Source organism: Solanum pennellii, chromosome 3 (assembly GCF_001406875.1).
Source record: "Solanum pennellii chromosome 3, SPENNV200".
In the NCBI taxonomy this organism is placed as follows: Eukaryota; Viridiplantae; Streptophyta; class Magnoliopsida; order Solanales; family Solanaceae; genus Solanum; species Solanum pennellii.
In genome coordinates this window covers 72,314,154-72,328,780 of record NC_028639.1, presented here as the reverse complement: position 1 = coordinate 72,328,780, position 14,627 = coordinate 72,314,154, and the positions used below count along the sequence as shown (strand labels likewise).

The 14,627-nt window shown below is 35.7% G+C and overlaps 1 protein-coding gene across 2 annotated transcripts; it reads left to right on the top strand.

Moving 5' to 3' along the window:
- Nucleotides 1-53: 53 nt before the first annotated feature.
- Nucleotides 54-12,013, top strand: LOC107015373 (peroxisome biogenesis protein 3-2). 2 transcript variants are annotated; one of them, XM_015215623.2, is made up of 8 exons: nt 54-163; nt 271-442; nt 738-899; nt 1,016-1,215; nt 1,299-1,429; nt 8,926-9,053; nt 10,766-10,993; nt 11,511-12,011. In XM_015215623.2, the coding sequence occupies exons 2-8, from the start codon at nt 438-440 to the stop codon at nt 11,764-11,766; spliced, it is 1,110 nt and encodes a 369-aa protein (XP_015071109.1). In that variant the 5' UTR covers nt 54-163; nt 271-437; the 3' UTR covers nt 11,767-12,011. The 2 variants fall into 2 exon arrangements, with proteins under 2 accessions (XP_015071109.1, XP_027771604.1); XM_027915803.1 differs by lacking the exon at nt 54-163 and having other exon boundaries at nt 276-442; nt 11,511-12,013.
- Nucleotides 12,014-14,627: the final 2,614 nt, after the last annotated feature.

Genomic DNA, 14,627 nt, shown 5'->3' with positions numbered 1-14,627 from the left:
AATCCAACAGTAACAAATTATAAGAGAAACTAACGTTTATTATACGTCTTTCTATCTTTAACTAAAAATTTAGTGATTAAAAAGACGGAAGTTTATTCATGGTTTTAGGGTTGCAAACGTGACCCTGGGGATAAGCGGAATCTAGAGAAACTTGAGGGACAGTGTATGTAATTATTGCAATTCCTTGAATAGAATAGTATAATGTTAATGTCAATCATATTATATAATTTTTATTGAATGTCTAAAATAAACCAGCACATCTACTTTTAGTAATTGCAAGGTTCAAAGTGGGAAGTGGCCATCACTACCTAAAGCTATTCTTCCACGGTAGCCTCCGACGATATAGCCGGGAAAGTAAATTAAAATTCCGGCCAAATCCAGGCCGGCGTCCGGCGACATAAACACACAATAACCTGAGCAACTAGTATTTGGATTGGATGTGGTTTGTAAATTCTATCCCTCCTTTTTACAAGTAAAAAATCAATTTGGGTATGAAATTATACGTGCAGTGAAACTTTTGTTCTATACCTTTTGCTTTGTCGCAGTTCAAGATTCCTTTTTTTTTTTGGTGTTGTTTTTTGAGAAGTATTTTGTTAATTGCGAATTGGTTGTTCATGTGAGATGTATGATTTGAGAGTGTGTCGTGGTAGGTAATTTGGTTGATTAGAAGAGGCAACTGTTGTGGTATTGTTGTTTCAGGGTTTTGTCCTTTTTTGACGCTGGTTTTATTGGGTCAGGGAATTTTGGAGAAGGCATAAGAGGAAGGTATATGTTACATTTGGAGTTTTTGGAAGTGGCTACCTTTTGTATAAGCTGTATGAAGGACACAAGCGGCGACTCTCTGATCTTGAGAGGGAACTTGCAGATGAGAAGAGAAATGATGAACTCATTAGATCCCAGTAAAGATTTTCTCTTTTTAATGTTTATTTTCCTGTAAAGGTGTACTCTTTCCTTTTCATCATGTTTGGTGGATGATATGATATTATGCTCAGAGTTATTTGTCTCTCATCTGTAGGATCAAGGAACACTTCGGGAAAATTCAGACAATAGCTGATTCAACGACATTGCCCCATGTAATGCGACATTTAAGTAGTCGAATAGAAGAAGACTTGGACCTCACACACTTGATGGAGAGGCTGATGAAAGGGAAAGACGAGCCAAATTCTCTAACTGCTGCAGAGAAGCTGGAGCTGTGGGACAGACTTAAAATTTCAAGTATGGACTTGTGCACCCATATAGTTTGCTTTAGTATTCTATAGTGGTGTTAGCTTATGATGTTGTATCTCGTGCCTATCCAGATTTTACCAGAATTGTGTTGTCTCTTTGGGCGACCACAATGCTAAGCTTATACATTAGAGTTCAAGTCAACATATTAGGGAGACATCTTTATATCGATACTGCGCGTGGCATTGGAAGCTCTATTCAACTTGTAAGAACTGCCTCTTTTTACTTGACATGACTATGATTATATCTTGCATTTGTATTGATTGTTCTATCTAGAATCTCTTGAAGTTATAAGTATTGCCTCTAGATGATATGATTCTCCACATCTACGTGGTTGTATATTGGATATTCCGTGTGAAAATGAATTAGTCTGACGGTTAATGAATCACTTTGCTATGTGTTGATAATGTATCTTGCAGAGCTTTAATTAGTCTGCGGCAGATTGTTGACAACAGTTCTCAACTCTTTTAGTAATTCCTTTATTTTTTAAAAATCAAGAATATTCTTAGAGTTCTATGTGGTGAGAAGATACGTACTAAGTTAAAATATATTCTACGATATGGTCCTTATAAAAGATCTCTTCAAAATGGTTTTGAGACCAACAATATTGCATGAGAGTGAATGTAAGGCGCAGCATACCCTTGATAAATGTTGTACAAATACAATTGAATATAAGGTCATACATGTAGACAAAATTAGAATAATTATAGCTTATGGAGAGAGTTGAATGAGAGGGATAGAAGATGAGTTGAAGATCCTTCAACTTTTAAGATGGATTTTTTCTCATGATGCTTGGACTTGTATTGTTTGCTTATGCACGTTGTGTTTATAATTGTTTGTTTTTTATAAAGTAACAAATTTATTACCCCCACCCCCATTTGACTTGACACAAATTTGAAGTAAAGAAGAAGACTTTTGGAACTTGTAGTCTAAAATAAATCTTAGATATTTGTGTGACTATAAGTTATTTAATTAAGGAAGACTTTCTGTTCGTTTTTCCTTGAGAAGGTAAGTAGATTATGAAAATGTGTCATTCGTTTTGGAATAAACTAGAAAGGAAAAGATGCCACATAAGTTGGGTCCTAGGAAGTATTATGCTGTGGTGCACCCATGGTCTTAAATTCCTGGATCCGCCTTTGGCCCGGAAGTCTAAAGCCCCTTATAAGGTTACTGTTTCATGTAATTGGTGGTTCATGATGCATGCCTTCAACTTCCTACATAAAGAGTGTTTTTGTGCAGTAGGTATTTCATGAGTAACAAAAAAATGGGAAGTTGCAGCCACCTATTTCTTGCATTGCTCGTTGGTTAGACAGATTTAGACATTGTTCTTTCGGGTTTTCAAGATGACCACTGTTATTCCATAAACAGTCAAAAACTGAGTTGTTGGAAGTGCAGGGGGTTAGTAAACCATTAAAGAAGATTTGGTGTACCATCCCTGCATGTATATGCTGGAATATATGGAAGGAATGAAATGTGCGATGTTTCGAAGGGAAGAAAGTGTACAACAACTTAACAGGAATAGGACCTTTATTGAAGATATCCTCATCTTCTTTTTTCGTACAATAGGATTACCGACTCTTGTATGTCTTAACACCAACTTGGTGCCAAGTTACTGCCTTTTTTATTCAAGAAGAATAGAAGAGAAGTAGGGCAGTAAGAGAGGAAACTCGACCTTGGGCAATCATGTGGGAATGATAAAGGAATTTCAATCAATAATGAAAGAAGACATAATACCCCCTTATTCACTTACCTCTCTGTATCTTTATTGTTGTTCATTAGGAAGACAGAATAGGATTCTTCTTCTTTTGAGTAGACGACATTGGTATTCTCTGGCACCTCTTTGCATTCGAAATAATCTCGTCCCATAAAGGGGAAGACTTGTGATGACTATCTGGATGTGTTGTACCAAGGATACCAAAAGAAATTCAAGAAGTGTCCAGGGAAAGGGATGAGGATGACAGAGGTACAAGAACAGAAACTACATGATATACGTACATTAAATGGGACCCTAATTATGATAAATTATTAAGGTGGTCCCCAATATTGCTCAGTTCAGGGCTATCTGCTAGCTTTGATGAAGCTGGAGATCAGCTTTATATACAACGAAATGCCAAGCCTAGAAAGCTGGATGGCACCAATGATGCCATATTTTTCCATGCTTTGCCGTACTTTTCTCAATCTGGACAAGAAAGCAAATGTAGTTCTCAATCTTTCTTAGCCTGGAGTGAGTATCCTTTGAGAACCAACCAGAGAAGATAGGAAAAACCTTGGCAGCTGAGTTGTTTGCAGTGCTTGAAGGTTCTCAACAATTGTTGTTTTTTTGAAATGGTAACTATGTCTATTCCTCAAAAGTCAGTACTAGTACTGATCAGTATTTACAACATGTACTTCAAATCCTACTATCTTTTACTAAATTGAGTCTAGTTCATCAATTATGGAGATAGTATCATTTGAGTATAATTGATTACACCAAAAACATAGTAGCATAAGACAATTTAGTTTGACTTTTTGCATACTATTCTCAACACTATCAAAAGCTCTAGAGTCCTTCCCTTCCATATTGCCCACCATATACGAGCTGGGACAATTCTCCATCTGTCTTTATTCTTGGATAGCTTTCCTGCTTCCTCCCAACTCTGGATTGCTTCTGTGATCTTGGCAGGTGCCCTTAAGACTCAGGAATAACATCCATAGTTGGCTTGTGATCTTCTAATGTAGAATGAGATGATTAAGTAGTTTCCCCACAAAAGAAACATCTAAGACATAATGGGTATCCCCTTTTCTTTAAGTTGTCTTGAGTCAGTACAACCTCCTGGGCTAACAACCAGACAAAACATGCTACTTTGAGTGGAATTTTTGACTTCCAAGTTCCTCTCCATGGCCAGTGACTTTGAGGTTAATTGGTGTGGTTCAACCTGTTGTATGCTCAACCCACCTCAAAGCTGCCATTTCGATTGCATTTCCACCACAAAATATCTTGACCTCCTTCCGGCCCATTAAATTGCTGAATGGTGTTGAAAAAATCTGCTACCCTTTGAATCTCCCAATCATTTAATTGTCTTCTAAAGATGAAGTTCCACCCTTGAGGAGTTCAGTGATCTACTATGGTCTAGTATTCTGTTGGTGAGATACTAGAGACTATATCAGGATACAAGACCTCTAGCCTACCTGCCTCATGACAAGCATCTTTCCAAAATTTTGTTTTCTCTTCATTCCTCACTTTGATCTTTTTGTTAGCCTTAAACTCAGACCACATAGATCTAATGGATCTCAATACACTAACCCATATGGTGTAGTCACTTCTTTGCTCATCCAATTATCTTCCTCTTCGTATTTTGCTTTAATGACTTCCTTCCAGTAGGACTGCTCTTCATTATTGAACTTCCACAACCATTTTATCATAAGGGCTTTGCTTTGATTCATCAAATTCCTTATTTCGAGGCCTCCATGCTTCTTTCCCACTATCACATCAATCCCATCTAACCAAGTTGTAGCCTTTCCTGTCACTGTTTCCTTGATAAAAAATTTTCTTCTGTCTTTATCCAACCTAGTGACTACACTTTTAGGAATTGGGAATTCTGGCATCATATAGGTCGGTAGTGAATCAAGAACAGAACTAATCAAGGTCAACCTGCAACCCCTGGAGAGATATTGTAATTTCCATCTTGCTAACTTCATTTCACCTTTTTCAATCACATTGTTCCAGATTTCATGACTGAGATTTGGCCCCCAAAGACATCCCAAGATATGATGTAGGTAGTGCTCCAATTTCCCCTCCTAGAACACAACATTTTAAGCTTCCATGTTGTGTACTTCATTAATTGAATACCAGAGTTCATGGAAAAATATCTGGAGGGATACAGCACCACCAAAAGCTAAATGCTTTACTAGGCTGGTCATTAGAAAGGCATGCTTGACACATGAAGTCTTGAGGAAGAAAAGAAGATCATAATTCCGTGGTGCTCTTTATGTGGGAAGATAGAAGAAACTAACAGTCACCTATGATCCGTGTTTCTCAACTATTTAGAAGTGAAATGGACTATGCCCGAACATACAGTTGATTTACATAGTTGTTGGATCAGGAGAGGAGATAGCAAGAGACAAAAAACCTGGTGGAATTTGATTCCACATTGTATTTGGTGGACAGTGTGGAAGGAGAGGAATAGTAGGAATTTTGAAGATATATCCAATTCCATTCACAAGGTTAAGTGGAATTGCATTGTATCTCTATATTTGGTGTAAAGAGATAGGATTAGAGGATTTAGATCAACTTTTTGATCAACTCTTAGAATTCTTAGGTTCCTTGAAAGTATTATGCTTTTTTTTTTCCTGATTTATTAAAGTTCCCCAGCATATCCTTAATGCTGAAGAATACAATGTTTATCAATTCTCAAAAAAAAAAAATTAAATTGGATAGAGGTGGCTTTTCCTCCAATTAATGTGTAGACCAGAGAACCCTTTAAACAACACTAGGATCACCCTCAAGGCCTCGGCCTCAACATCTTTAGTTAGCCTTCATTAGCATCACATAATATCAATGTGTTATCTGCAATTGTAGATGGGTAATTCCATATTATCAACTTCAGGTCTGCCGACTTCAAAACCTCTGAGCCATCCCCTCACTTTAGCTGATTTGATCATACTGTTTAGCCTTTCCATAGCAAGTAGGAAAAGGAAAGGAGACAAAGGGTCTCGCTGCCTTAGTCCCCTCTCTGCACTAAAGAAACCAAGAGGGGATCCATTCATAAGTACTGAGAATCTCACATTGGTGATGTCTCATACATTGGATCCAGTTCCTCCCAAATCCCAATCTCCCCATTGTGTTCAAATGATATTCCCAATTAACATGGTCATAGGCTTTCTCCATGTCTATCTTACAATGTATTTCTGGTTTCTTTTGCTTTTGTCTGGAATCCACTGCCTCTTTAGCTATCCACAAAATTAGCCATTACTCCGTTCATTCTCTCTGTCAGAACTTTAGCAAAAAGCTTGTAGATGCTGCCTATTAAGCTGATGGGTCTGAAATCTCTCAATTCCTTTGCACCCTCCTTCTTTGGGATGAGAGTAATAAATGTTGCATTCAAACTTCTTTCAAATACTTCCTGCTCATAGAAGTTCTGGAAAGCTTTCATGATTTCCTACTTTACCGCCTCCCAACATTTTAAGAAAAAACCCATGGTGAATCCATCAAGCCCAGGTGATTTATCAATTGCACACATTTGCAGACATTTTAGGATTTCACTCTCCTCAAAGTTCCTCTGCACATTCTCCTTTTCCTTCTCTGTTAACCCCGGGCAATTAGCATCAGTATAGGCTGGTCTCTAGTTAGTAGTTAGTAGTCTCAGTATATAGCTTCTTGTAGAAGTCTACTATCTCTCCTTCAATTCTTGCAGAATCTTGGTTTAGTTCTCCTTGGATTACTAGTTCATCAATGTTGTTGTACCTCTTGTGTGCATTGGCATTTAGTGGAAGAACTAGTGTTCTTGTCCCCCTCTTTTAACCATAGTGATCTTGATTTTTGTCTCCGTGAAATTCCTTCATATTTGAGCAATTCCTCGAACTCTAGTAATCTAGAATTCTTCCTTGTTACCTCATCCTCTGTTAGTCCTCTACCCTTTCTAACTTCGTCAAAAACAGCCAGCTCTTTGAGTAAGTTCATCCTTTTAGCTCCTAGGTTCGCTTGATCACTCCTAAAGCTTTTCTTTTAATGCCTTAAGTTTTGAAGCAAGTATGAAATTCGGTCTCCCAGAGAAGCTGAAAGTGTCCCACCATTTTGTGATTCTGTTTCTGAACCCTTCTGTGTCTAACCACCAGTTTTCAAACTTGAAATAATTTTTGTTTTGGTTCCACACTCCCCCAGCAACGCAATAGGAGTGTGGTCTGATCTGAGCCTTTGTAAAGCTATCTGTTTGATGTTGTTGAAGCTTTCATCCCATTCTTTTGATATCAAAATCCTATCAATTCTGGAGGCAATGTCTGGATTGTCTCCTTTGAACAAGTATACTGGACATCCTCTAGTGAATGTCAAGCAACTTCAAATCTTCTATGAGATCTGAAAATTCTATCATGTCTTTTGTTCTTCTCAAACAGTTTCTCTTCTCAGATGAACCTCACCATATTGAAATCTCCAGACACAGCCCAAGGCCCTTCTATTAAACCCCTTGTCGCCCCTTTTTCCTCCCAAACAAGCCTTCTTTCTACATAACAGTTGACAACTGAAGTTTTGAAGTTGAGCTTCAAATTTGCAAGTTATAATGTAGATGCCAGTCTCCAAAATATTTCCCTTCCACACTCTACTGTCCCACAACATCAAAATCCCCCCTCTAATGCCACTAGCTTCCAAACATGCATATTTAACCCATCTCTCTCCCCAAATTTGCCCTAACCTCCTCCATCACATCCCCCTCTAACTTAGTTTCTTGCAAACAAATGATGTCTGCATTCCATCCCCATAACACTTTTACTAATCTTCTCTTATCCTTATTATTCAGTCCCCTTACATTCCATGAAACCAATTTAAACTTCATCTATCACTAATGAGCAAGTTTCTCCCCATACCCCTGTTTCCACTATTTTTAAATTTCACATCAAAGCTTACTAGTCTTTTTAACTCTTGAGAACCTCTGCATCTTTTTTTCTTGCATACAACCTCTACTTCCTTTCTTCTGGCTTGTCTTGAAATGTCTACTTGAAGTAGCAACTCCAAGGCCTCCTCTTCATGGCCCTGGAAATCAACACCCAAAACTTTACCCAGCTTGATCAAGTTTTGTTGCACCCAGTTTGAAGTCTCCCTCTCCTTATTTTTTTTTCTTCTTGCTGTTGAATTTGCAGCGGTTCTGGTTCCTCAATCTCCCAGTCCTTCATGAGAGTGATCGAACCATTATCCTCCTTTTATGAAGTCTCCCCCCTTAGTTCATTATCATCTATCTCTATTAGTTGGCGTTGAGATTCGATAATTGATTCCCTGGCCATGTTTACCATCTCCTCCTCTGCATGGGCAATTTGATTCAAGTTCTGCGCGGCTGTTCTTTCTGTTTCTTGATTTTATTGCAGCTCTGGGAGTTCTGGAAAATTACCGCTGTTATGTGGTATTGGGCTTTTACAAGTTATGTCATTAAAAATGACTTGACTTGAAAAGTTAGGCAACAATTAGGTCTAGTATGAAGGTCCATCGTTCTGTGAATAGAGAATAGTATCTTACTTATAGTCACAAGGCTAGATATTCCTCTTAGTCAGAAGTGAGATATAAGATGGAGAAGCCAATAGTGAAGTACGTTTCCAGATCTTTCTAAGAAAACCAAAGAAGAATGAATGAGTGAATTGCCATGACAAGGATTTGCTGATTGTGGGAGGAAAGCACGAAAGGTGAAATAGGAGAAGTAATATGAAGAGACAATCTTATAAACCCTGGAAGTCACCTAAAGGAATGGAAGTGCCACAATAAAAAGATAAGAAGAAGTGGGTTATATAACAAGGAAAAAGTAACAACATGGAAGTTGAATCCTTTATCCAATGTAAATGGGGGTGTATGAGTGGAATTTTCATCTGAACCTATTTCTTAGGCGATTATGCAATTTTTTGCTTACTCTATGTTAATGCTGATCCAACTGGTGGTATTTAGCCTCAGTTTTTGTTGCTTATTGGAAGTGCAATTGATACTAGTCTTTTGGCCAACACATCTTGAATTTTTTTTAATTCCAGGATGAAGCTGATCTAATTGACAGAGATGACGAGCAGCAGTTTCTAGCCAGTGCAGACTATCTTACCAATGTTGGCCTGCCTGCCTTGACTTCATGTTTTGAAACTGCAACATCTGAAGTTCTTAAAGGGTAGGCTCTTACTTCTTTCTTTTCCTCTCGGAAGTTGAAATGTGCATGGTAAAATCTTGGTTTATTTAATCATCCCCCCGCTTTTCCATTTGTTTCAATGTTCAGTTGCAGTGAAACTTAATCAGGGCCAACCTATATAATGAAAACTTACGCATTAAAGACTCAAATTATTAAAGCCATAGGCCATTTTTTTTAAAATTTCAATCACAATGTTTTTCTTTTGCTGTCCTTGTAAAAGAGAAAACCTTTTTCTTTTGCCATCATTGTGTAGCCATACTTTAAAGTTCAATATTATTATGATAATTGATTTCTAATGAGGATAAAATCAAGATGGGCATGATACAAGAGGTTGGAAAAAATTAATGCTCAACATATTGCGGTGATGATTTGTGAATATCTGCTGGAGTGCAACAAGGTGGATATTGAAATTCTGCAGCATTCATGTGTAACTTTCGTAGGCTGGAAATGATGATAAGATGAGGGAGAAAATAAAGGCATAATACATAAACAATTGCTCAAACTTGGTCTCAACTGGCAAGTGAACACTCCAACTTTAAGTATGCACATCTAGACACTTCAACTCGTCTCCAATGTGTCATTGTCTCCTTTGTGTCAGACTGTTAGTCGTATGCTCCAACTTACAAATTATAATCTAGACACCCCCAATTAATCACAGCGTTGAGTGTTCACAAGACATAATGAGGACGAGTTGGATTGTTTAGTTGCCAGTTTAGACCGAGTTTAGGTGTCTAGATGTTCAGTCTCAAAGTTCTAGTGTTTACTTACCAGCTGAGGCCAAGTTTGAGCGTTTGTTATGCATTAACAAAAAGGTCATGGGAGAGAGGGATAATACACATTGGGTTTGTGAAAAAAAAGTAAAGGAAAGAGAGTCAAAAGGTAAAAAGCTTTGGAACAAAACTGCTCAATTCCAGAACAATTGCCTGCAAGAGTTTGAAGAATCAAACTTGTGTGTGTTTAAAAAGCATAGAATTTCCATCAGACAGCAATGAAGTTCTTATAAAATTTTAGATTAATATGTACACACGCACACCTAGATAGAGAGAAATGAGAGATTGACACAGATTCAAAATACCTAAATTTTACGATCTGGGATCCACATCCTGAATCATTGGTGCAAACAGTAGATCACATAGCTTGTGTGTTAATTCTTCTACATTATATTTCTTTTGTAGTTTTACCATGTAAGAGGGTAGAAGTTAGATGCACCACCCACTGTTTTTCTTTTATAGCTGCCTATAAAGGATGACTAGTTGGAAGCCAATCGACATAAAAACACCAACTATTGAGCAAGGAGTACCTCCTAATCCAATGGACAATGAAAAGGGTCAAATAATCCCCCGTCAGTATACAGGGTAATCAAACCTTTAACCTGCATATGAAGCCCCAAACAAAGAAACCATGCACGTGCATTCCTAGGTCATATAACCATGCATAGGACCATGCAGGGTCTGTGGGTGTTCACTAAGAAAATGTCTCTAAATCAATGTGTGGTACAAAATCACATGCTATTTGGAAGGCGCAATGTGTTGGAACATTTTCCTCTTGGAGTTAAACATATTTAGTGGATGGATGGCAGTTGATTGACCTTCTTAAACCATAGGATTGCATATGTCATATAATTTTTTTATTTGAAATTATCTATATCTTGCCAAAATGTGTCTTACAAAAATTACTGATCTTTTGGTTTGCAGAAAACAGTTGAAGGATTTCTTCAACACAACTGTACTTCATGATACCATTCTGCAGATATTGGCCACCTTTCTGAGCATGGGAAGCCCTCATCACTGGATGGGCTTTTTAATGCCAGAGCACTCTAAACTATACAACTCTGCTGCTACCTCTAGCAGTGATAGTACAGAACCTTCGCCTGCATCCAAATTTGAACAACTTATGCTGGAGGCACAGGCCGTTTTGTCAAGGTACTTTTGTTTGCTTTTCCCATCGTGTTGCTAATAAAGATTCAGCTTGGTACTAGTTCTTCAGTATATTGAGATACAAATTTTTATAAAGGTTGAGGCACTAAAGGAAATATTAATCTGGAATGTGAAACAACTATGTGCACATTGAGACTTTCTCGATATCACACTGAAAACCCAAACTTTGACATCTTTTGTTGCTTTGGAGCACATAATGGAACTATTTTCACCTTTTCATGCTGCTTTGAGCACAAGTGACTGAACTTCCTACTCCCACCAAAAAATAAAAGAGGGAATATAGTTTTAAAATGCAAATAAAAAAATTGAAGGGACTGAGTGCTGTGTCGTTGTAAAGATAAGTTTAGAACTGAACGCAGCAGATAAAGCAAAATGTCTTCATTCTTTACCTCTGAATTGATGCCTGACAGTATTCAATATTGACAAACTTTCAAGTATTTGTTTCTAATATTTATTCCTTTGGCAATTCTGTTGGTTGATTACTTATCCTTTTGTTGTGCAGCTCTGAATTTGAGAATATTCTGGATATGTCACTCAAAACAGTGGTGGATGTGATGATGGAAGACATAAAGGTCCTGTGTGGAGAAACCAATTTAAAGTTGGGTATTCCATTAGCTAAACTTATACCACGACTTGCTCATATGAGTCGCATCCTGCTTGAAGAATCCAATAGGGACAGATACATCCAAATTGTCCAAAACATGCCAGAAGTTGAAATGTTCTTCACCTTGTTATATGCAAGCACACCAGCTTCATAGTGTAGGACATGTTGTATTCTTGTGTAGCTTCAGCGGTAGGCGTGGATGTAAAAGATTACATGTAGCATTTTGTGAGCTCCTTCAAGGGTTAAAATATGGACAAAAATAAGAAATCTGAAGATTTTCTGGTGAAGTTTCATTCTACCTGTTACCACAGTGTTGCTTATGAGTATTAAAAATTTATCACACAGTGATTATTTCATCTGCTGAATTTAATAGCTTAACGCTGCTTATTTTGTTTCTCATAGCTTTGTTGAATTCTCTTGCTTGCTTGATTGTCCTTGTGTGTATCAAGTGTACCTTCATTTTGAGGGTACTGGAACTTGATTGTGTAAATACCTCCTGATGATGATTTGATCAGCCATTGATGATCAGTTGGTGATTTTTACAGTGCTTAAAGAGAAGGGAAGGGAACCCTTCAGTCCAAGAAAAGGCGGTGAAAAACCGAGCTCAGCTCCTGTATCATTGGAGCAAGAACATGTCCAGAATGTTCAATCATCTTCTTTGACATGCTCATGAGCCAATGATTCAGCAGCAAAGATCAGTTCCAGTAACCCACCTTGGGTTGGACTAAACAGTTTCCTTCTCTCCTCTGCTTTCTCAAGTACCTATACTCCGNAAGCTCAGCTCCTGCATCATTGGAGCAAGAACATGTCCAGAATGTTAAATCATCTTCTTTGACATGCTCATGAGCCAATGATTCAACAGCAAAGATCAGTTCCAATAGCCCACCTTGGGTTGGACTAAACAGTTTCCTTCTCTCCTCTGCTTTCTCAAGTACCTATACTCCGTAATAGGAGGAGCCTTTTATATAAAATAATAATAATAGTCTCCTCTCGTATTGTTTTAACTGAACACGAAATTTCTAAGAAGCAGTGTTATCACATGTTGTTACATGAATTTGAGGAATACTTTCCGTGTCTCACTTTAATATTATAAAGTGAGTCTGCCTAATATCTTTGTTTAATCGTTATTATTGTCATCAAGAACAGTACTGACGGCGAAATTAATGATGTTGAATTTTTATGCTTTGTGACAAGGTATTAGGCACCTAGCAGCTTGCTTTAAGATTAATGATGAATGTTTCCCAGTATCTTCATGGTCCTCACCTACAAAAAAAATTAAAAATATTACAAGATATAACTTGTAGTTTAGTTTTATTATTCAAAAATCCTAAACGAATTGATATCAAGATAATCAAAATATATAAACAATTAAGAAAGTAACATATACTTACTTTTAAATCGTAGAAACTGAAGAGTGATCTCATAATGTAACTGAAATGATAAAGAGTGTAATTATAGTGTTTCTTTTTTTAGAGTTATAAGGATATTTAGCTAATCTATACTTTCATTTGGAAGTGACTTATATGTCAATTACTATTCTTTTATGGCGTGACTTTTCCAAAAAAATTTTAATAACGTAATATAAGAATAATAAAAGTTACTTTCGCTCATCATTTTTACTTATCATTTTTGAATTTAACGTGTTCGTTAAGAAAATCATAATTGATATAACTATTATATCATACTATTCATAGTAACTGATACTTAGTAGAGCAGTTTTCACATATAACAAACATAAAAATTATATTTGTATGTTATAACTATAATTTGCATAATTGCGCTTCATAACAAATTTTATGTTTGCTATAAAGCTTTTGATTTGTACGACATCCAATTTTATAAAAATGGTTCAGTTTTGTATAAATTCATTTATATATTATAATTTGTATAATAAGATCTATATTTCTATAATTTAAGTGTATAGGACAAAAATATATGTATTTATTTTTGTATATACATTTTTCTCTCATTTTATACAAACAAAACACATTTTATGTCGAAATGTATAAAACGATTAATTATATATCGAAAATGGCTAGCTATATATCAAATTATATGGCAAAAAAGGGGACGTCTGGTGCAAATTACAATTAAAATAAACTATAAGTATAACATTTAATTTAGATTAATAGTTTGTTATTTCATATAATTATTCATATTTAATATTCCCTCCGTTTCTTTTAGTTGTTAGGTATACTATAAACACTTGTAACAAAATAGTTGTGTTACACAATTAAAAGAGAATTAATTATAATTTTTCAACTTTACCATTGAAATTAATTATTCTAGAATTAAGAGGCATATATATAAATAAAGATTAAAGAAGTAATAAGGGATATATTGATCAAGCACATTCCTTAAAAAATTTATTAACGATGGTATTAAATTATCTCATGACAACTAAAAAAATGCTCGATATTATAAAATAACTAGTAAACTTAGCCGCGCTACGCGCGGTGTCTAAAAGTTTTCATTTTTATTTAATTTTTAAATTCAAATAGATTAGTTAATAAATTTTATCATTTAGCTTTGTAATTTCAACTCAATACACGAATTAATTTTATCAAAAAATAAATACCTGTACGATCAAATATCTATACTTTTTTTGGTTAAATCGTACCTATTATTTTATGTTAGTTATAATATATAATTAAGAATTTATGACTTCATTATCCATTTGAATGAGTTCTCAAAATTAAATATGGTTAACTTTGATGTTTTGTTAAAAATTTTAAGTGAAATTTTTAGTCTTTTAAATTTTTTAAAGAATATCAAAAGAATTAAAATAGTAAGAAAATTCAAAAACAGACTTAGAAATATGAAAAATTATTCGTAATAGATAAGCTACCTATAATTTGAAGACTTAAAAAAGTAATTCAATATTTATATATTAAGATATAAAGTTCTCTGTATATTGATTCTTTGAAAGAAAATTGGTGATACATGATTTTAGTTCGATAAAATAATTTTTAGTGATATAGAATTAACATAAAAATAATATATTATTGTTAAAAT